Source organism: Hyperolius riggenbachi, chromosome 12 (assembly GCF_040937935.1).
Source record: "Hyperolius riggenbachi isolate aHypRig1 chromosome 12, aHypRig1.pri, whole genome shotgun sequence".
Classification (NCBI taxonomy): domain Eukaryota; kingdom Metazoa; phylum Chordata; class Amphibia; order Anura; family Hyperoliidae; genus Hyperolius; species Hyperolius riggenbachi.
In genome coordinates, this window is record NC_090657.1 from 199,422,759 (window position 1) to 199,447,055 (window position 24,297).

Below are 24,297 nucleotides of genomic sequence, written 5' to 3' on the forward strand. Positions count from 1 at the left end.
AGTCAAGCAATATCCCAAGACCAAAAACACAGGCAACCATAACACATGTACACGAGGAAGGATGCGGTTTTAGAGGAAAAGGGGGCTCTGACCCAGAGGGCGCAATTTCAGTTTTTGCCATAGGCTCTACATTACCCAGATACGCCCCTGCCGCAGTCACCCTACCTCCTACAGCTATCTTCCTGCACACCTGGCCTATCACACTACTATCACAATCGGAATCAAGTTTATTCGCCAAGTACAGAGGGTTTTTGTTCATGGACTTTTCATTGGCATTTACAAGCTTGGTAGTGCAAGGAGCAATAGAACAGTGGTGGGATAAGGTGCAGATTTCAAGGGCAGACATACAAACATGGGTACATGGAGTTATAGACACACACCTAAATGGGTGGGGAGGCTGGTTCAGGAGGGGTGATGGGGGACTAGACTGAGGAGCTGGACGGCTTGGGGGAAGAAGGAGTGCCTGTGTCTTGAAGTTCTGTCGGAGATGGACCTGTAGTGGCGGCCTGATGAGTGTAGATTGAGGTAGCGGTTACAAGGGGGGGAAGGGGTAATCTGCTATATTGATAGCCCTTGATCGCAGTCTGCAGAAGAAGAGGAGGTCGTGTAGTAGCAGAGGGGATCCAAATAATCCTCTCTGCGGCATTAATGACTGTCTGCCACTAGTGCCTGTCAAATGTGGAGGCTCCTGCATGCCAAACGTTGGTGGAGGAGCATAGTAATGGACTTGTTCTGCAGCATGCAGGACAAGCAGTTCAGATTGTCCTGCAGCATGGCAAAGTTTTTTCAACTGCCCCAAAAATAACCACCTTTGTTGGGTCTTCTGTTATGCTAGTGTTAAAGTTTTGTCACCATAAAAATCAAATTTCAACAGCAACTAGTCTGAGTGTATTAAGTGATAAAGATGCTAATCCTGCATTCAAAATTTTCAAAACTTTTCTGCTGTTATGATTTGGAGTTATCACATACTTAAGGAGCACTGGCCTTTTAGTAGTCAGTGCCAAACAGTTGCATGCTGGGGGTTCTTTTTATCTATAATATATTCCTCCTCTTCCATTTATTTCTCTGCCTAGCTGCTTATCTGAAACACGATCCCCTGCTCACTTGTGTTTACAAGCAAGGCTGAGGTGACTCAGCTATTGGAGGAGAAAAGAAAAAAGTAAAGGGCAGAAATGACATCAGGATTTAGCCTAAACTGTGGGCAAAAGACATGGACCCCACCACTAACAGAATTCCCTTCATTCACTATATAACATTCACTGAAATCAAAATCTCGACAGTACAATACATGTGTTATGTAAGTAGATCAAGTATTTATCTACTTATATATGTGTCCCCCCCCCCCCCCCCCCCCGGCATAGTATGGCTAATCCTACTTCTTTAAGAGATGCAGTACCATACCTCCCAACTTTTTGAGATGAGAAAGAGTGACACTTAAGCCACACCCCTGATCACGCCCCCATCGCAACCCTAGTCACGCATACCATAAAGATTTCATAAGAAAAATATGTTGTTTTATAATTCAAACAACACTAGTCCTTTCTATCCTGGTTCATTTTCTTTCATATTAACATTTTAATATTAGTAATATATCAAATTAAAGGATCGGAAACAAGTTTAGAGTCAATGAAACACATTTTTTAAGAAAAAAATATATAGATATATTTACATAGCAAAAGGGACAAAGTCCTGAAAGAGGGACAAATGAGGAGGAAAGAGGGACAGGGCTCCCAAAGAGGGACAGTCCCTCCAAAAGAGGGACAGTTGGGAGCTATGCAGTACTGCTCACATCACTCCGCAGGTACACCTTAAAGTGACACTAAATCCCCCCCAAAAAAGTATGATATAATGAATTGTATGTGTAGTAGGGATAAGGAATAGAACATTAGTAGCAAAGAAGAGTCTCATATTTTTATTTTCCGTTATACAGTTTTGTTTTTTTTAATAACATTGCATCATTCTGTCATATTTGCAATTACACACCACACACTGTATTTTAAACTTAGAAACAGAGCAGAGCTAAAGAACCTTTGAACTCCCCTGCAGTAAAATCTTATCCAAAGCTGCCTCTCACTGTTTGTTTGATGCTTTAGAAAATAGGTCAGTATCTGACCCAAGTTGGGGCGGAGAGCTCAGAGAAGCTCTTTTACATAAATAACAAGTAAAGTTTATTTACTCTTCCTGTACTGGATACAACATGAGACTCATATCTGTGCTAATAATGTTTTATTTTATTAGCTGTACTACACATACAATTCATTATATCATAAGTTTATTTTCACTTCAGATTCCCTTTAAAGGACCACTCCAACGAAGAAAGTAAGCAGTTAAAATCTAACTAGACTGTCAGGTTTTGAACTAGTCCATCTCCTCATGGAGGATTCTCAGGATTTTCAGAATTGTAGTTTAACTGCCAAAATAGTAAGATACCAGCCAGCTTCCATACTCACTTGCACACTATTTTGTCAGTTAAACTTGGCAACTGCCATTCAGGAAATGCTAATGAAAACAAAGAACATTCTGAGAACCCCCCATGAGGAGATGAACCAGTCCAAAACTTGTTGGTTGGACAGATTTGAGCTGCTTACTTTTTTCGCTTGAGTGGATCTTTAATTACTGGGAAGTTGTCACGGTCAGTTACCTGTCCAGACGAAGTGGCTGGCACAAACCGGTGTGCATAGGCGTCATGGGAGTATTCCGCCAGGCTACTATGCGCCCATGTGCGTTACGGAGTAAATCTTGGAACTGCAAGGCGCTGAGGTGAGCATTTTGCGGGCCTGAGAGGATATTTGTGTGTGCATGATTTTAGTTGGTTTGCATGAGTGGTTATGCACTTTGTACATTAGCACTTCTGCCTCTTGTCCCCTGGTTACCCTATTGGCAGTCCATGGTTGCTGGGTGGTAAGCCACAAGAGTAGCTTTCCTCTGTGCTTCAGTCTCAGAGGAGTGAAGTCAAGCTTCAGCCTAAGCACAAGACCTGAACAAAAGCGGAGCTCAGTCCAAAAATAACGCGTAGCCACAGTACAGAAGTGGAGGCGAGACTGTAACTGTTTCTGGTTTACCGCTGTGTTAAATGAAATGCGTAGTTAAAGTGACTGCGCCTTTCGCATTAACTCTGAGACGACGGTGACTGAAGTGTGACTGGAACCCATAAAACCTATAGCAATAATAAAATATAATTACCGTCACAGCAGGGAGGTAAGTGGGTGGCATTTCCGTAGTGCCGTTACGTGGTGTGTAAATAACGTGTTCCGCGCGTCCCATAAACGTGTTACCTCCAGTTGTCAGCAGACAGATAATTGTGAGGCGCTCGTTACCTGACGTGCCGCTGTTTTATGCTGTGATTATCTCAATTTCATCTAAAAATCACATTTATGCGCCCCATTTTTATGGCGCAAAGTAGATGAGATTTTATGTAGATTGCAACGAGAAAGATGTACCGAGTAAAACCGCAGATTACGCAGCCATATAATCTACGTTGTTAACAGCTAAACTTCATTCCCTGCAGGAAAAACAGCCCAATCAGCAATCACATACTTAGGAAATCCATTACTGTAAGTGTTTATGAGGAAAAAATGCCACATCCTATTAAAGAAAGTACCTTGATCCGCTCATTGCGCCATAAAAATATAGATGTGCCTGTGGAATAAATTGAGGCACCTGAAAATAAAATTACGAAGATCCCAGAACAGTAGAAATATAGAACAGTAGAAGTATTTGTTTTACACTAAATGACACACTGAAAAGTTACAGGGAATGTACTGGAGACCATAAAAGCATCCAATAAAGAAACAATGAATGCGTCCAACGTTAATGCAGCAAATGAGCATTGCTGTACATCTTGGAAAACAGAGTATCCAATAAGTGGCAAAGCTACAAAGCCATAAGTCCCTGTGCAAAGATACTCACATAGGAGACATTTATTTATCTATAAAATGTGTAACATTTTTAACTCTGATTTGTGCAACAAAAAAAAAACAAAACCACAAAAACACTCTTAAAGAGAAACTCCGATCAAGAATTGAACTTTATCCCAATCAGTAGCGGATACCCCCTTTTACATGAGAAATCTATTCCTTTTCACAAACAGACCATCAGGGGGCGCAGAATGACTGATATTGTGGTGAACCACCTCCCACAAGGAACTCTGAGTACGTACTCCTGGCAGTTTTCTATCTGTGAACCTTGCTGCGTTGTGGGAAATAGCTGTTTGCAGCTGTTTCCAACTGCCAAAAAAGCATGCAGCAGCTACATCACCTGCCAACAGTAATAAATGTCAGAATGTAAATCAGGGATTTAAAAGATTTTACAATGGGCAAACACGGACTAAATCATTTATACATAATTATTGTAAAAATGAAGCACTTTTTTTATTACATTATTTTCACTGGAGTTCCTCTTTAAAGGAGTTGTCAGGGCAATTTGAATAAAATAAACGCTACTTACCGGGGGCTTCCTCCAGCTCCAAGCTCCCAGGACCTCCCTCGCCGCAGCTCTGCCAGCAGCCGTTTGCCGGAGCTCCGACTTGGTCCCCGGCAATGACGTCAGAGCGACCTGGAGGTCGCTCTGTACTGCGCCTGCGTGATCAGCGCTGTCAATCACCACCACGTGGCGTGATTGACAGCGCCGATCGTGCAGCCGCAGTACAATGCGACCTCTAGGTCGCTCTGACGTCATCGCCGGGGACCGGGTCGGAGCTCCGGCAAACGGCTGCGGGCAGAGCTGCGGCGAGGGAGGTCCTGGGAGCTTGAGGCTGGAGGAAGCCCCCGGTAAGTAGCGTTTATTTTATTCAAATTGCCCTGACAACTCCTTTAAAGGACCACTATGGCAAAAAATTAAATTAGCGGTACATGAAAAATGTGTCATAAATTATTTTTCTCCTATGTTGCTGTCACTTACAGTAGGCAGTGGCGTACCTGGGGTATTTGACACATGGTGCTGAGTATTTACAGAGCCTTGCGGAACATACATTTTATTCATTATGTCACAGTTAGTACATTGCTGCTCAGTCAGGCTTCAGTAATCCAAAAATTGCTTCCATGACTTCAACAACACAGCCCTGGTTTGACCATGTTAGGATGCCCATCAATCATACAATATTATACAATCATACCACATCTATGTAAATATGCAGGTCTACCTAAACAATCCATCCAAAGTAAATTAATTTAGTTTACCCTTCTACCATATAGATTCTTTTCACCCAGGGAACGAAGTTTCCTTTCACCCAGGGAACTGGACAATCTCAGCCACAATGTGAATTAATTCCCTGGTTTCCCTGACTTCAACCCATCCTTTCCAGCCATTCACAAAAGAATAACAGCATCTCCCTGCCACTAGTGTTTTAATTGGTTTATGAGTAAGCAGGAAGAGGCAGGATGGACACATGTCAGAGAAGGAATGGCTGCTATTCAGTGTGGACCTGAGAGTTGTCATTTCTAAAAAGCATTTTTTTTAAAACAAAACCTTTCTAACAACCATGAGCCCATATTCAATTCACTTTTTTCTCTTAGGAGATATTTTTTTCATCTTCTGAAAAGAACTTTGCAGCACTCTGCAAATGAAAAAGTACCAAAAAGTAAGTAAATTGGTACTGTCAAAATTATTTTTATTATTTTCTTGCTTGCTCGTTGCTTAAAAAGGTATTTTATTGAAATGGTGTGAAAAGATCTCCTGGGAGAAAACTTTGGAGCAGGGGCATAACTATAAATCATGGTACCGCAAAGCAAAACTTTGATTCCTCTTCCCTCCCCATGTTTGCACCCTTTCCCGTGCCAACCCCTTGTGACCCTAACTGCCTGGGGGCCAATATAAGTGTGGATATTGTAACATTCCCACCCATAACAAGTGAAGCCACAAAAACACCTGGACTCCTTTATCAGAGGGAGTGAAGAAGTCATAGGTCGGGGCCTCACCTAACACCTCTGCCCCCCGCAGTCACAGGGGCTGCTCCCCTGTAGTCACACACCTGCTTTGGAGAAAAAATGAATTAAATAAGCGTCATGAGTGTTTGGCTGGTTACACGGCTGTGAAAGAAATACATTTGCCCAGAGTAACTTACATGTGCTGAGAGGCATTGGAAAACATTTCAGAATATTGAGGGGCAGCATCTTCGGGGCCGTGGGGGGCCGCATGACTGAGAACCATCATGACAGGACGGTGGGGATACATCTTCTTTGATGTGCGGAAGAAGCTGATGCTGTTGTTGGTAATTAGATCAGTCAAGTAATCCTACAGAATGAAGACATGATTTTTGGTTACATTTTCAAAGTGTTTAGGTCTTCCTGAATTCTGCCAGCAATAAGAGACATGAGCGCAATAGGGAATATGTGTAAGTTATACAATAATACAATACAATAACATTTCTATAGCACTTTTCTCTCATAGGACTCAAAGCGCTTAGGCTCTCTCAGATTCAGTAATTCATAGTAGGATGAAGTATTCACACAACAAAAGTTATATTTCTGCAAATGCCAAACTGAACATGTGAGTTTTCAGTCTGGATTTAAACACGTCCAGGGATGGAGCTGTCCTGATCTGTTGAGGTAAGGAGTTCCAAAACGTAGGGGCAGCATGACAGAAGGCTCTGGGACCAACAGTTTCCAAGTGGACTCTGGGTATGACTACCAATGAAGCAACAGGGTTCCAGAAGGATGGTGGAGATGAGGATTGAGTTAGAAAGTGGGTGGCTACATTAAGCAACTCTATGATTGTAAACTCATCCGAGAAGGATGGTAAACATAAGGGCTTGGCTCTCTTACCTCTCCATTACAGCTGTAACTTATTGGTCCACCTCTGTGTCCACAAGGTGATGACCTCAGTTCAGTTCTATCTGCATTTTCCTTGTTGTACTTGTAATTTTATGTATTAAGCCTTGGTGGGTGGTGGGTGAGTAGGGAAGCCTGATGGCCTTTTCCAGACGTTCTGCATTTAACTGCCGCCAGGTTTCCCTGCTCACCCTCCGTCCATCTATGCATGTTAGTCCGTTTGTGCTAGGGTTGTCAAACCAAAACTGAACACTGGGATCAAATCGTGTGCCAGCCTCAATGTTTAGTGGACACCTCCCTTATGAAGTTCCCTGGAGTCTAATGCCTCTCTCAACTATACAGTTCCCTGGTGTGTAATGCCTCTTGTCTCCCCTATACAGTCCCCTGGTGTTTAATGCTTCCTGTCTCCCCTATACAGTTCCCTGGTGTGTAATGCCTCCTGTCTCCCCTATATAGTTCCCTGGTGTGTAATGCCTCCTGTCTCCCCTATACAGTTCCCTGGTGTTTAATGCCTCCTGTCTCCCCTATACAGTTCCCTGGTGTTTAATGCCTCCAGTCTCCCCTATACAGTTCCCTGGTGTGTAATGCCTCCTGTCTCCCCTATACAGTTCCCTGGTGTGTAATGCCTCTTGTCTCCCCTATACAGTTCCCTGGTGTGTAATGCCTCCTGTCTCCCCTATACAGTTCACTGGTGTGTAATGCCTCCTGTCTCCCCTATACAGTTCCCTGATGTCTAGTGGCCTCCTGTCTCCCCTATACAGTTCCCTGGTGTTTAATGCCTCCTGTCTCCCCTATACAGTTCCCTGGTGTTTAATGCCTCCAGTCTCCCCTATACAGTTCCCTGGTGTGTAATGCCTCTTGTCTCCCCTATACAGTTCCCTGGTGTGTAATGCCTCTTGTCTCCCCTATACAGTTCCCTGGTGTGTAATGCCTCTTGTCTCCCCTATACAGTTCCCTGGTGTTTAATGCCTCCAGTCTCCCCTATACAGTTCCCTGGTGTGTAATGCCTCCTGTCTCCCCTATACAGTTCCCTGGTGTGTAATGCCTCCTGTCTCCCCTATACAGTTCACTGGTGTGTAATGCCTCCTGTCTCCCCTATACAGTTCCCTGGTGTTTAATGCCTCCTGTCTCCCCTCTACAGTTCCCTGGTGTTTAATGTCTCCTGTCTCCACTATACAGTTCCCTGGTGTCTAATGCCTCCCTTGTACAGTTCCATGGTGTCTAGTGACCCCCTTCCCTCCCCTATAAATTTCCCTGGTGTTTAGTGCTTTACCCCTCCCTCCCCAAATGGCTTCTCTGGTGGTCTAGGGCTTCATCTCCAATATAGCTTCCCCTGTGGTCTAGACTAGAGTGGGCCATATATAAATGGGGAAACCATTTGGGGGCCAAATTTGATGGCTCTGTAAGCCAGATTTGGCCCACAGGCCAGAGTTTGACATGTATGGTTTATGCTGATTGTATTTCACATTTGCATTACATTGAATAAAGGAAAGTAACTGCTTCACTATCCAGTAGTGCCCGGAGTCTGTTGCTACCTACATCTTGCTAAATGCGAGACTGCTGCTGCTTACAGTGGCTGTGAGACAGCTTGCTATGTTAAACTTTCAGGCTCTGGATGGAGTCACTGGGATGTATAAAACCAGTTCAGGGAGAAATGCAGCAAATCTGGTATAGAACATGCGCAGAAGAGGAGCAGTGCCTCAGACTAACCAATCAGAAGAATACTTGTACTATGTCTTTACACCAGTAACGCCCCCCCCCCCCCCTCCATTTAAGCAGAGTAGTGCAGTGGATTGTGTAATACAGAGCAGGTTTTACCGTACAAGTGCCATGTCTCCTGTTCAGTCCATCCTCCACTCGCTGCAGCTGCGTCTCCACTTCCTGGTTCTCCTGTCATGTGATTACACAGCACGTGCAGAAAAACCAGGATATAGAGCAGCTGCAGCAAGTGGAGGACATACTGGACGGGAGACATGGCACTTGTATATTAAAACCTGCTCTGCATTACATGCATCACATCCACTGCACTACTCTGCGCAAAGGAGGAGGGACACAGGAGGGACACACCTTCTGAGGTAACACCCTGCCCCCACCGCAAGCCCCTTGCGATGCGACTGGTTTCAGGCTCTGGAAGGAGTGACTGGGAAAGATGCATAAATCCAGTTCAGGGAGAAATGGAGCAAAATCTGGTGCAGAACAGGTGCAGAAGTGGAGCATTGCCTCAGATCAGTCTTTACTACAGGTCAGCATTCACAGTCACTTTAAAGTCTTGGATAAATTGAACTTCTAACACCCATTTACAGCAGAATCAAGAAGCCAATCTGTCTGCAGATCGATATTCTTCCAGTCTGTCTCTCTTGTATGAGAAATTAAGCCTGGTTCGTAGAACATTTTTGCAGCTCTCCAGAGAAGCAGCTTGCTGAGATGCTAAATAACAACCGGGCCTTTCAGATAAAGGCCTCAGCCAGCTGATCAATAGTGTTTAATTATTTTATCTTCACTTGACATAAGTGTCAGCAGAGTGGAGCAGAGATTGCGGCGATCACAATCAGAATTCCACCACTCGCCCTCCCTGAAGGGTCTGCATGGCTGAAAATGATCCCAAACGGTGCGTTATGTTCCAGGCTGAAAAGGACGGCCCAATTCAGCGCACACTAGAAAACACGGGCGATCAATAGCTGCTTCTATTCAGAGCAGGAGAGTAATTAAGTAAGTACATTACAGAGGCACTAGAAAAAAACTCCAGCAGCATCAACATCCACCTCATCCCAGGGAACGTCTAATGCTCGGTCATGCAGCAGCTACTTAAAGGAGAACTATCGTAAAAACACGCCAATGGTAGTGAAAATAACGGAATTAATAAAATTGCTTTTTTTTTCTACAATATTCATTTTGCCTATTGTAAAATGTTTCCTTACTCTAATTTACATGCTAATAACATGTTTATTACAGGTGGCGACATCTTTAGTCCTGCCAGGTGATCTCTGCGGAATCTTTGTTTCTGAGAATTCTGGTGTCAGTACAAAATACATCTGATCTCCCAGAATGCTCGGGGGAGGGGTGGGGGGTGACCTGCATTATATGACAGTCGTCAGTGAATAAATATACATGTTGGTTCTAATAGATCTGACCATCCACAATCTAAAATCAGCATTTCGGTCAATAAAGTCATCACAGGGACTGGGTATACCAGGGAAGAGAAATTAAATTCAGCAAGTTCATAATTTATGGCAAGGTTGTGTCCCAAGATGCACTCATAAAACCAATGGCCTCTCATTGACACTTATAGCATTTGCTATAGTTGAGTTGCATTTGCAATTTTCACCACATTTTTATGTGAATTAAGTGAATGTAATTAGTGGTGTCTTGACAAAGTTCATGGAGTTCTCAATCCTACAGACATGTAGGTAAATCAGATTTTATACATTTAAAGCAAGGACAAAATTCTACATCAGGGGCCAGCTACAACACTGAGTGATAGAGAAGGACGGTTCCATGTGTCTGCGGAGGGCGGGGAACAGGATTTAAAAAAATAAATGATTTTAAATAAAAGTCATTGTACTTTCTGATGCCTATTGACTCAACCTGTTACTATCTGAATTTTTTTTCTTTTTGTCACCCCAGATTCGCTTTAATAGAAAATCCAGCAGGTTTTGTAAATTGACAAACTCCGATGCACCCAGTATTAAAGAGACTCTGTAACTGAAAAAAGGGTACTTACCTTGGGTGGAGAAAGCCTCTGGATCCTATCGAGGCTCCCCCAGTTCTCTTCCATCCCATGGTGGTCTTCCTGGGCCCCTCCAAAAGCACAGCTGACAAATTGTCGTGTTGTGGCACAGTAGCGCCTGCATTATTTATCTACCCCGGCTCCAGCGCAGACGCAGTAGTGGCTCCCCGATGATCTAAGGCGGAAATAGCCGATCCAAATCAGGTCCGCTCTACTGCGCAGGGGAATTGTGCCTGCGCAGTAGAGCAGACCCAAATGAGATAGGCTATTTCCGCCTGATCCTAAGCAGAGAGCCACTACTGTGTCTGCACTGGAGCCAGGAAGGTAAATATGTACATGCCCGCCGTTTGGAAGGGCCCAGCGAGACCACCGTGGGACGGAGGAAAACGGAGGAAGCCTCGATAAGATCCAGAGGCTTTCCCCTCCTGAGGTAAGTACCCCCCAGGGGCACTTTTTACTGTTTCAGGTTTTCTTTAAAGAGGAACTGTAAGGTGGAAATGAACTTACCACCAGTGTCAAGCTAATGGCAGGTGTGTCAGGGAAAACCCAGGTCTTAAAAGGAGAAAAAGCCCTGCAGCCAATGGAAAGCTGAAAAGATGAAACCCCTCCCACTCTGTAGGCCTAATTAAAATTCAGACTATGCACAACCTTGTGGGTGATGACATCACATGCAGCTTATTTCTGATTTGCATATGCTGATATTAAAGGCATGATATCTCAGCACTCACAGCTCCAACACACTCCAATTTAGAGTTCTTCTTTAAATATAAATGTTTAAACTACAGATTCAATACAAAACCCATATAATTAGCTGATTCCAAAAGGACCATTAAACAAGTGTAGTAATTGCCATCGTTTTCACCGTGCACCCCAAGTTGTGGTTCAGGGCCACCCAGCCCCAGCTGCAATCTGACTCACCGTGCTATACTCAGACCCGTGCTTCTCCTTCATCCCGTTGCGGCACAGCGTGTAGTTGTAAAAGCGAGAGTTCTTCACCAGTCCAACCCACTCTTTCCAGCCCGGGGGCACGTACGACCCGTTATACTCATTCAGGTACTTGCCAAAAAAAGCTGGAAGAGAGAACAGGAAAACATGAGCTCAAGGAACCCCGCCAGGCTGTGGCGTCAGCAAGCGCCGTCTGTCTTCTGCTTCTATTGCAGGCTGTGTGTGGCCTACATCAATTATACAAGATTATGGGAGATATAGCGACCAAAAGATGCTCCTCCTCAGGTGTGAATCAGAAGAATTCAAAGAGCCTGAACTTTTTATTTTTTGGGGGTAGTAGCAAAAAAGTTTCTGTACCGTGTTAGCCAAACAAATTATATAAGTAGAAAAAAACAAAGTTTTGTAAAAAAGAATACCTTTTAATGGCTAACTAATAGCGTTAAATGATGCAAGCTTAAATGATGGTCATCTTCGTGTTTACCATTTATCTGCATAAGTGTTTTACTTCAGCTAATATCTGGAAATATGCCTAAAGAAGGGGACTAGATTCCAGAAAGTGTGCATCAATTAACTCTATTAGTTAGCCATTAAAAGGTATTATTTTTTACAAAACGTTGTTTTTTTTTCAACCTATATTTTTTGGGGGGAATTTTTTGATTTTCCTGAACACAGTACAGAAGATTATTATCACGACCACAGACAGTGTCATTCTCAGCAGATTAAACAAATCAGCACAGATACATTTGAAGGAAGCCGCAATGAATTCCATAAAGTCTCTCTGTAATGAACTACTATGATTGTGAAAATCAAGTATATTTACCATAAAAAGTGGCTTCCACAGACTACTTCCCTTCAAGCCTGCCCCCTTTACTGTTCCAAGTTACACATTTACCATAACACTTTGCAACTTAGCATCCTAACTACCCAGAGGTTAAACTTACAGCGCAGCTATTAAAATGAAACACACTGAGGCTCGGAATCGAAAAGAAAACAGAGGGAAGAGGGAAAAGTCGAAAAAAACAAACAAACTCCTCAACCACACTCCTTACAGAAACTGACTGACTCACAGGAACAGAACAGAATTTGAAGGATGTTGGAATGTACAACTGTGTCTCCCAAAGATGGAGAGGGAGAGCGGAACCTCTGTCTGAAGCTCTGTTTCAATTCCTGAGTACATGGCTGCAACCTAGGCTAAGCTGGGAAGTTCCATAGATCAAAACGTTTTTTTTTCTTCCTACAAATATATATTTTTTTCTTTTTAATAAATATACTTTTCATGAGGGCTCGATTGTGAAAAACTACGAGTGAATATTTTCTATCTTGAATTAAAATCTGCTTGAAAGTCTGAAACTTAGTGCAGGTTAATATGGAAAAGAATAAGAACGTTTGGAGTCAGAGGCGGGACAAGGTCCTCCAGCACCCAAGGCTGAGACACCTAAGTGCGCCCCTTAATCCCTCCCACCCTAGCCATCACACACTGATTGCTATTAGACTAAGAGGTGCCACAGGGCCCACAACCCCCCCAACACCTTAATATCTAGTTATCTGGCTTGCAGTCACTGCTATGTATCCCCTTTTCTTATTTCTTTCTGCTTCAAACGCAATTAGGAATGACAGCTGAATTAATTTTGCGCCCCCTCCTACACTGCGCCCTGAGGCTGGAGCCTCTCTAGCCTATGCCTCGGCCCGGCCCTGTTTGGAATGTTTATAGCTGTCTGTATTCACACTGGGGAGATTTGCAATCACTTTCTGTTAACTTCAAGGCTTCTCCACAATTAACAAATTAAAAAAATTAGAATGAAAAAAAATCTGTCCCAGATGGCAGATGGTTAAAGGATACCAAAAGTGACTTGTGACATTATGAGATAGACATGGGTAAGTACAGTGCCAAGCATGTACAGTGCCAAGCACACAAATAACTATGGTGTGTTCCTTTTTTTTTCTTTCTCTGCCTGAAAGAGTTAAATATCAGGTATGTAAGTGGCCGACTCAGTCCAGACTCAGACAGGAAGTGACTACAGTGTAATCTCACTGATAAGAAATTGCAACTATTAAACACTTTCCTAGTAGAAAATGGCTTCTGAGAGTAGAAAAGAGATAAAAAGGGTCAATGGTTCATAGATTTAAGCTATGGTATACTTTAATGAATGTGTCATTGATCAAAAAAAAACAATAAAATAGTTCAAACCTAAAAAGTAGATTTAAACATAAAATAAAACTGTGGAATATCTTAAAAAGTCATTTTTAGGAGAAGGAAGATAGATACAATTGTATATTTAATTAGTTTATTTTCGCTTTGGTTGTCCTTTAAACAGGATATTTTCTCAGATGAAGACCTAAAAGTAAAAACTACAGTGGAATTCCACCTGTGTATGAAAAAAAAGCAAAATTGCTAAGAGTAATCAGTTTATTTTCTAATTTAAAATGATTAAAAATCAACTTTGCATTTCAGTGTGCAACCTGCTGTGCAAGTCTCATTTTCCTTCACTCATGAAATCATTAGCTGCACACAGCAGGACATATTGCTGTACTCTGAAGAAATCAACTGTAGTAATCAGCCAGCTAACCCACCCAATACTGTAGTCATTGTGTTGTCAGAAGTGTTAGTGTTCAAATTCAACATAGCTGATTTGAAACACCAGAATATTCCTGCCTGCCACCGTTCAGCACCGAACAAGCGGACAGGGTCAGGAGGAGTTCCCTGGCCTGAGAGGCAAATTGCATTACACATGACTTTGATACTTCATCCTTCCGGTTAAGAAAGAGAAAGTACTGGAGTCACTCACAAGGAAGTGAAATCCCCCTGGCCCTGTCTGCTTGTTTGGGGCTGAACAGTGGCAGTCGGGAGTATTTGGGTGTTTTGAATCGGCTATGCTTAATTCAAACACCAACACTAGTTGTTGGCAATGCTATGGAATGAGGAATGGCCCCCTCTGCAGAAAAAAAAAAAAAAACATAGTAAAAGTGAAATAAGGTTCGCAATGAACGCTGTGATATATGTATAGAACGGTGGTGTTGTAACTAGCTCTCCTTCCTCGTAGTGCTAAAGCCACAGTTTTAATTCACAACTTATGCTTACCATGTCTGTGTGGATTCCCCCTGGGCAATCTGGTGTCCTATCACATCCCAAAAATGTGCTGTTGGGTTAAAAAGGTACCCTCTAAAAAAATGTCCATAGACTTTGGCAGGTGTGGCAGATTATGATGGGTACAGCAACAGAATGTACGCAAATGAAAATGGCTAGTTTACTGAACACGTTCTAAGTGGCTACAGCTTTCCTTAGCTGCCTATGTGCTTTGAATCCTTCAGGCAGGGAACACACTTGACAGTTTTCGTACGCGTTTTCTGCACAGAAAAACTGAGAACTCATGTTAATCAATGGGCTAGTACACACTTACTGTGTTGTTCGCACGCAGAAAAAAACTGACATTCTGCATGATGACTCTGCACATTTTGGCAGTTTTCACTATCAATTACATCAGCTGCTGTGAAAAAACGCGCGCGTTTTCCTGCATGGAAACACACTTGGTGTGCAGAAAAAGTATGCAGAAAAACGCACGCGGAAAACTGAAAGTCAAGTGTATTCCCTGCCTCAGAAGAAAGTACTTTGCAAATGTTAAATCACTTTATAGATTGGAACACACAGGCTTTTTGTCAGCAAAAGTAGAGTATCTTAAAAGCGGTCCTAACTTTTTCCCAGTTGAGCTTTAAAAAAAAAATCAAATTGTTTGAAAATGTCATTTGTTTGACCTGTGGATCAATGTGCTCCCTCTCTCTTTTTTTTTTTTGTTTAAGAAGATCTAAAAGCAATTCACTTGAGTCCTTCAGGGCCCAAGAAATAAGATTAAAATTACAATTTACATCTATTTAAAAAATCTGCAGTCATCACAAGATTATCTAACCTTAAAGTGGACCAGAACTCTTGCACAGGAGAAAAGGTAAACACAGAGAAAGCCACCCTGTGTGTGTTTATAGAGAACAGTCTAATTGCCACTTCTCAACAATTAATGAGCCAGTGTAATCTGAGCTGTCAGCTCTCTGCCCAGTTCTGAGCTAATATGTAAACACAGGAGGTTAACCCTTTCTGTGTTCCAAGGATACCAGGAAGTAATCACACTGCAGCATCTCTTTAGGAGCTCTATAAGCTGTAAGGAATGCTTTTTTTCTTTAAAGGATATATTGCTGTTGCTTATCTTTTAGAGAAGAGAGGAATTTCTGAGATCAGGTCTGCTTTACAATCCATGCAGTGGCGTGCTTTGCAGCCTCTGTATCTGAAAGTCTGACTGCTTGACAGCTTGACAGACTTCAGCAGGAGACTCGAATGAATGCTCTTGCGATGAATACCTACAATAATATAACACCTTCCTGGACAATTCGACGGGAGGACTAGTATGGGGTGTACCACATGGTGGAACACTGGAACTACCAACAAATGTGAAAGGAGGAGAATAAAATGATCCCTGGATTCTAGTGACTAAGAAGAAGGGCTATGCCGGGAAGGGGGGCTGATATCAATCTTAGGCGATTGTTCATACACCTCTCAACTACTCATGAAAATTGTGGGCAACGGGCTGTCGCATCACTAGACTCAGAGAAGGCCTTCGACTCGATCGAATGGCCTTATCTGTGGGAGGTGCTGCGATCTTTTGGTATTGGGCCAAAATTTATATGCCAACCCCCGTGCTAAGTTCCTTACCAATGGGATTGTATCTCCTCCCTTTGAACTTAGCCGCGGAACAAGACAGGGATGCCCCCTTTCCCCCTTTCTTTTCGCCTTGGCAACTGAACCATTGGCAATCAGAATAAGGGCTGAGGATGCTATAAATGGCTTTCGCATTGGTTATTTGAATGAGAAAATCGTGTTATACGCAGATGATCTCCTCCTTCTCCTTGGGGATTCACGGTGTTCCTTAACACAGCTGTTGTTGACAATTGACACCTTTGGTCAGCACTCTGGCCTTAAAATTAACTGGGACAAATCCTCGCTCTTTCCCATAGACCAAGCGGCTAAAATTAATGCTGTGAGCACCCCCCCCCCCCCTTCAATGGGTATCAGAATTTAAATATTTAGGTATAAAAGTTAGATACCCCCTTGCTGATTACTTGAAGATTAATCTTCTTCCAATTATCCATAGAATGGAGAAGCAATGCAGAACCTGGACCTCATTACCTCTAACAGTAATTGGTAGGTCCAATTTAATCAAATGATATATTTACCGCGGTTTACATATGTCTTTAGACAAACTCCAACATGGATTCCAAACTACATTTTTAAGAAAATCAAAAAAATTCTGATTCTGTTCTTATGGGCAGGACAGATACTTAGGATATCCCTTTCCACTCTTCAATTACCAGGATCTACTGGGGGTATAGTATTTCTGGGTCTCAGCTCTTGTGACTATCCATTGGTGGTTTGCCCAAGATGAAAGAAATACAGCTGCCACATTAGAAGCTGCTATAGTGGGATCATTTGAAGGACTCACCCTACTTCCCTTTAGAGGCAGTAATGCTATTCCCCATTTACCCACCCCCATGAAGCTCTCCAATAAAGTATGGAACACAGCCAGACAGAAATTTTACGAGACAGGGGTTCTTTCTCCATTTACCCCTATCTGGTGTAACCCTAACTTCTCCCATTTTCAAAATATTCCGGACCCGCTTCTGTGGGCTAGACAAGGCATTAAATGGATACAGCATTTATTTAGGGGCGGTCAACTGCTCCCTTTTAACGACCTAAAAAGAGAATATTCGTAATCAAATAAGATGTTCTTTAGATACCTCCAGGTGAGGCATGCGGCACAGTCCCATTCCCCCAACCAAATTACTCTAAAAGCAGATCGTTTGGAAACCTTACTAATGAGAGATCATCTGGATTCACCTCTGTCTGCAATCTATGGTACACTTATCGACACCTCCTCTGCTAGAGTAGACAATGCTTTTCAGGCTTGGTGTGGAGATGTTCCGAACCTAGAGGAATCTGAATGGAAGGATCTCTTAAGGTGGCCATACACTGGTCAATTTGCCATCAGATTCGACCAAAAGACAGATCCCTCTCTGATCTAATCTGATCAGAGAGGAATCGTATGGCCACCTTACTGCAAACAGATTGTGAATCGATTTCAGCCTGAAACCGATCACAATCTGTGGAGCTGCCGCTACTGCCCCCCCCCCCCGCATACATTACCTGTCCCGGCCGGCGCGAGTCCCCTGGTCCCCACTGTCTTCTCTCCGCCTGGTCCCGGCATCTTCTCCGCATTGGCTCTCGGCTGGCATCTTCCGGCATCCGCATATAACTTTCTGTCACTCCAGTGACAGCGGAAGTTCAAATAGAGCGCCCTCTATTTGTACTTCCGCTGTCACTGCAGTGACACAGGAAGTTATACACTGATGCCGTGATGCAGAGAAGATGCAGAGAAGATGCCAGCTGGGAGCCGGGAGGTGACAGCGGGGACTCGCGCCGGCGGAACAGGTAATGTATACCCGCTGTATTGCGTCGGTCATTCGAACGCCGCTATCGACGCACTCCCGACCCGCCGGCGACCGAGAAAAATCTTCCGCACGGATGGATCGACGGGAACGATGGATTTCGGATGGAAATCCATCGTTCTGTCAGCGGTGTGCGCGGCGATTTCACAGCCGTTTCGATCACTGTGATCGAAACGGCCGTATTTCGGCTGGAAAATCGTTAGGTGTATGGGCCCCTTAAGATGCTTCTATATTTAATTTCCACCAGGGATAGATTAATTCAGTTAAAATGTATCTATAGGATATATTATACACCCCAACGTCTAGCACGTATGTTTACAAACAAATCATCCCTATGCCCCAGATGCAATCATCCCTCGGCTGATTTTATATATATGGTTTGGCCATGCTCTAAATTACAATTCTACTGGACACAGGTCAAAAATCTTCTGCAAAAGGTCTTTGAGAGAACGTTTATTTTAGATCCTAAACCTTATTTATTAGGTATTTCAGGCAATCTATTACATTCTAGAGGATTAATACTTCTATGGGACTCTTCATGTTTTTTCGCCAGGAAAACTATTATACTTCACTGGATAAAACCGGAGCCGCCCACGGCGGCCGAATGGGTTAAGATAACCAATGCGGCACTCCCGCTCTATAAACTAACATACCTGCAACATAATTGTCCCTTAAAATTTGATAACATATGGATTCCTTGGTTGGAACATCTTAAAAAACATGGTGTGTAGACTATCAAACGATGTAATTTGCTAATCAGGAAATTTTTCATGACATCCTGACACTTGGGGAGGATAGTGAGAGTAAGGGGGCTGGGTGGCAGGGCCGAGCCAAGGCAGAGGAGAGAGAGGCTCCAGCCTCAGGGCGCAGTGCAGGAGGGGCGCACAACTCACTCAGCTATCATTCCCCTATTGTGTTTGAAGCAGAGAGAAATAAGAAAAAGGGATACATGGCAGTGACTGCAAGCTAGATAGTTAGAGATTAAGGTGTTGGGGGACCTGGGCACCTCTTAGTCTAATAGCAATCAGTGTGTGACGGTTGTACTGGAAGGGATGGAGGGGCGCACTTTGGTGTCTCAGTCTTGGATGCTGGAGGACCTTGTCTCGGCTCTGCTGGGTGGATATGGGTGGGTAAAGGCTAGGCTGGTGGGGACTGTTGTATTGTATATGTATATGTTATTATAAAAAATCAATAAAACTTATTTGAAAAAAAAAAAGAAGCAGGGCTATGCAGTAGCCAAATAAGAGATATAAACAACTGTGCAGGCAATGAGGATGGATAGAGAATGCAGCACTACAAGCACATGACACAGCAGCACAGGAAGGTTCTGTGTTCTGTAGAAGTCACCTGAATGTGAACTCTTTCCAAGCCTCATCCCACAATACAGACTGTCCGTTCCTGTGCAGCGTGGATGGAAATAGAACACAGTGACCCCCCCACCTCCAGCAGAACAATCCCCCGGAGAGGTCAGATGCAGCAGCACTCCGGTTACACAATAACACCCCTCCGTTTCCAGAAAGGCATGGAGAGAGCACATATTGTATATAAACGTTATTAAATATAGATCGGCTTATTTTCACAGCTCGGGTCCCGGAGGAGAGAGAAGTAATAGAAGAAGGTAATTACTCCCCATATTCTGCCTGACATGGAAGGATGATGTAGTGGTGCAGTGTAATATGTACTTCATCCTGTTATAGGAAGAGATGCCTTGTATCATATAGCAATCCCTGCACTCTTGTTCCTGCGTGAGCTCCGCATGGAAAATCAGAGAACTTCACTAACCAGAGTCTATAAATATCCTGCACTTCAATAAAGTGTGTGTGTGTGTGTGTGTGTGTGTGTGTGTGTGTGTGTGTGTGTGTGTGTGTGTGTGTGTGTGTGTGTGTGTGTGTGTGTGTGTGTGTGTGTGTGTGTGTGTGTGTGTGTGTGTGTGTGTGTTTACTGTGCGTGTCCCGTTATAAAAAAAAAATCTCTACTTGACTATGAGTCTAGAGATGTAGGTCTGACTCACTAAATAAAAGTATTGGGGTCGACTTATACATGAGTCACGAGCAACACTGAGCACACTGAGTAATGTGTGTACTAATAGTGACATTCCCATTTGCAGCAAATTAGTCTAGTTGCAAGTATAGAGGAAATGTCAGGAAAGCACAGGTCTGAAAGTCCTGGCCACAACAATTAACAAGGAAAGGGGCAGAGGGGAAAAATACTGGGCTGCAGGAAAGGGGGCGAATAACTGCCATACTTGGTGGCCTGGAGGAGTCATTGGCTGCACTTAAGGGGACTCAGAGCTCGTTTAAATAAAAATATTTATACATACCTGGGGCTTCCTCCAGCCCCATACGCTCCGATCACTCTCACGCCATCCTCAGTCTTCTGCAGCGCCGGTACCGGGTCCCCACACTTCCGTCAGTCGGCTCCAGTCTACGCAGGAGAAGTGCGCTCTTTGCTCATCTCTCCAACAGCTGATGGAGAGATGCATAGAGGGCGCACTTCTCTTATGTCAGACTGCCTCAGACTGATGGAAGTGCGGGGACCTGGTACCGGCGCTGCAGAAGACTGAGGATGGCAGCGTGAGAGCGATCGGAGCGTATGGGGCTGGAGGAAGCCCCAGGTATGTATAAATATTTTCATTTAAACGAGCTCTGGTACACTTTAAGGGTCAGGAGGGGTTAATGGCTGCAATACTTTATGCAGTGCAGTCATTAACCTTTCCTGGTCTCCTAATGCAGCTGTTAATTCTACCTAGTCGCCAAGTGCAGCCATCAACTTTGCTGGATAGACTTATACTTGAGTCAATAAGAAATTCTAGCTTAAGAGGGTCAAATATTGGAGTCGACTTATACACGAGATCGACTTATATTCCAGGATATACGTGCAGTATTTATATAGTGCCGGCGTCTTCCACATCGCTTTACAGAGTACATAGTCATGTCACTAACTGTCCCTCAGAGGAGGACACAATCTAATACCTACCATAGTTATATCTACACTCAATTTTAGCGGGAAGCCAATTAACTTATCTGTATGTTTTTGGGAGGTTGGAGGAAACCAGAGTCCCCAGCGGAAACCCACACAGACACGAGGAGGACATAAAAACTGTGCAGATTGTGCCCTGGCTGGGACACACACCAGGGACCAGGCGCTGGAAGGCAAGAGTGCTATCTACTTTGTCACTGTGCTGACCAGTAGGGATGAGCAATTAGATGCAAGTAATTTATCCTTACATTCAAATTTCATGTGAATGTTATGCAGCTTGAACTTGGACCAATAAAAATTGTCAGGGAGTTATTCTGATTGGTCCAATTTCAAGCTGCATTTCATTTACATGAAATGTGAATGCAAAAATAAATTATTTGCATCTCATTGATCATCCCTACTGTCTGGTACTGACGGGTAATGCACCCTCTGGGAGACTGCAATCAATGCCATATCCCTACTATGCTGTCTGCTGTAGCTCCTCTCCATTCATCTCAATAGAAAAGGCCGGGGGGTCCAAACACATTTACCTTTGCAAATGAGAATGGGAAGGCTAGTGAATGACAGCTTGGCTGCGCTTCCCTCTCTCCGTGGAGTACCTCATGAGTCAGAGTACTTCCGGAGATGAGTGGGTTCCGTACTGCGCACGTGCTAGTGTGTGCTCATGCATGCGCAGTATGGACGCATCTTCAGAAGGGCTTAGGGACAGGAGTGCTTCTAAAGAGCCACGGAGGCGCAGACTTTCACAGGGGTACGGAAGTGGTCCGAGAGCACAGAGAGAGGACCTGGAAGGCTCTATGGGATCCAGATCCTTCCCTCTCACCAGGGGAGTATCTAACTTTTTTTCACAGGTTCGCTTCAGTACTGCTTTAAATATGCTTAGCGTGGATTCTAAATCTATTTACGGTAAACAGGGTAAAGAAATGCACTTGTACTCTTATTGCAAAGCTAGGACTAATAAAGTAACTATAACAGACTAAAGCCTCGTCCATGTGATAGATGATCTGCCATCTGGAGCTAGTTTAGAAATAATCTAGTGTGTACATCTGGTGCCACTAAATGACAAGCGACAAACACGCCCATTATGCTTGTGGCCCGCCCCATAATTCCTCCTTCCCTTTCTATTGGCAGAACATGCTGCATGCGTACAATACAGTTGTACAGCGCTTGTTATAGGAAGACACTGCAGCAGTTTGTCTGGTATGTGCTCATTAGAGGCACCTGAACTAAGGTTTGCTGAAACTCTTCCAAGGTACAGAGCTTACATAGGAGATAATTCCAGGTTCTTCAAGAGTGGAGCTTTAAGTCAATAAGAAGTTGATCTTGCACATTTTCATGACTCACCCATCAGGGTTAAACCGCCCTGAGGACTGGATGCCCCTAACGATAAACACTTCAATGTGAAGTGTTTCAGTCTGTGTTTCGCAATGTTTGTAAAAACAAATGTGCTCAGCAGAGTCTGAAGCAAGGCAGGAAAGCAGCTGTGAAGGGCGTAAAGCTCTGTTCAATGCTGACATTTCCCTCCCAAACATGAGCTCACCTCAGGAGGGACAGAGTTAGAGAAACACGCCGCACCTCGGTGCTACATTACCGCTAGCTCAGGACATTAAACCAGTGCTGTGATACCTCTGCTCCCCATTCTTAAAGTGGACCTGAACTCTTGCACAGGACAAAAAGAAAACACAGAGAAATGTACCTTGTATGTATTTAGAGAGTTTAGCCTGTCTAATTCCCCTCATCTGTGACTAATCACCACTGTAGTTTGATCTTTCAGATGTGTCAGCTGACTGCCTTGGCAGAGCAGCTAATTTATAAACACAGGATGTTAACCCTGTCTGCTTCTATGAAAGTAGGAAGTAGACACACAGCAGATTTATTGCAGGAGTTCTGTCAGCTGTAACAAATAAATGTTTTCATTAAAGGTTATTAACCTCCTAACGACTGCTTGACGCCTATTGGCGTGAGCAGTGTGGAAGCCTCAGGACCACTCCACGTCAGCTGGCATGAATGGCTGCGGGCAGAGATTGCAGGAGATTGCGCGCGCATGAATGACGGAGCTCTGCTCCGCCATCAGTCTCTCAGCGGCCGGAGACTGTTGAACGCTTGTTTCGCCGTTTATTAACAATGTACAGCGATGCGATCTAAGGCAGCGGTGTACTGGGGACAGCCGTGTCACTCGGCTGTCCCCTCCAGAGGAGCAAAGGCGATCCACTGTCATAGGCAGAAGCCTATTACAGCCGATCGCACTGATTGGCTGGCGGGGGATTATAAAAAAAATAGTAAAAAAAAAATAAACATTTGGGGAGCAATCAGACCCCACCAACAGAAATATCTGTTGGTGGAGATAAAAGGGGGGGATCACTTGTGTGCTGAGCTGAGCGGCCCTGCAGCGAGCCTTAAAGCTGCAGTGGCCTATTTAGTAAAAAATGGACTGGTCACTAGGGGGGTTTAACACCATGGTCCGTTGCTTATCTTATAAAGCAGAGAGGAAGCTCTGAGTTCAGGTCCGCTTTAAAGTGGCTGTGCAGTGTGAGCGATAAGAAGGCTGCAATATCAATTTCTAAACAATCTCCCGTCCATGCGATCACTCCTTGGAAGTGTGATAGGAGGTAACATCCCTCCAGTCAAATGTTTCAGGAGGTGGTGATAGGGACCATCGGGAATCAGGAAAGTAACGGGTAATGCACAGAGGTACGTGGATCTAGCATGAACACCCCTCTGTGCTTACCTTAGCTAGCTTTGCCTTTTACTTTAAAGTATTGGAGGCAGAGGATCAGCAGAAGAGACAGTCCATCGGCATTGTTAAATGATAAATACAAAATGGCAGTCTCCAGGTTGTAAGTTTTAAAAGAAACCAGAGACAATATTAAATAAAAGTTTTATACCGTAACCTACCCACTGGGGCTTCCTCCAGCCCAGTCAGAGACAATATTAAATAAAAGTTTTATACCGTAACCTACCCACTGGGGCTTCCTCCAGTTGAAATCTACACCCTGACAGGCTAAGGGCCTGTTTCAACTACACGCAGATTGGATGCAGAATGGATGCAGAAAAACTGACTCCAATGAATACCTATGGGAAAATCTGCATCAGAAAATTCGCGTTTAGTGGAAACAGGCCCATGGGCATTCATTGGAGTCAGTGTTTCTGCATCCATTCTGCATCCAATCTGCGTGTAGTGGAAACAGGCCCTTAGGCGGACATAAACAGGGCGTAGACTTCAACTGCACTCGTCCTAAAGAGGTTAAGCTGTTTTTAGTGTATTTTATTCCACCTGCCGCCTGTTTTGTCCTACTACCTATACGCTTATCCACCCTTGCAGAGCGGTGTACCTCCTATTTTCCGGTCTACAGAGAGCGACTTCTTAACCCAAGTGGGGTTGGATCTGACCTT

General features: G+C 43.9%; 1 protein-coding gene across 10 annotated transcripts in view; it reads right to left on the minus strand.

Moving 5' to 3' along the window:
• SULF2 (sulfatase 2) overlaps window positions 1–24,297 on the minus strand; it is a 504,100-nt gene that overhangs the window by 94,256 nt on the left and 385,547 nt on the right. For all 10 annotated transcript variants that reach the window (XM_068262650.1, XM_068262646.1, XM_068262649.1 and 7 more), the window contains 2 exons: window positions 11,413–11,564; window positions 6,062–6,231 (listed from right to left, as the gene is read on the minus strand). In XM_068262650.1, the coding sequence (XP_068118751.1) occupies window positions 6,062–6,231; window positions 11,413–11,564 (322 nt within the window). The remainder of the gene's footprint in view (window positions 1–6,061; window positions 6,232–11,412; window positions 11,565–24,297) is intronic.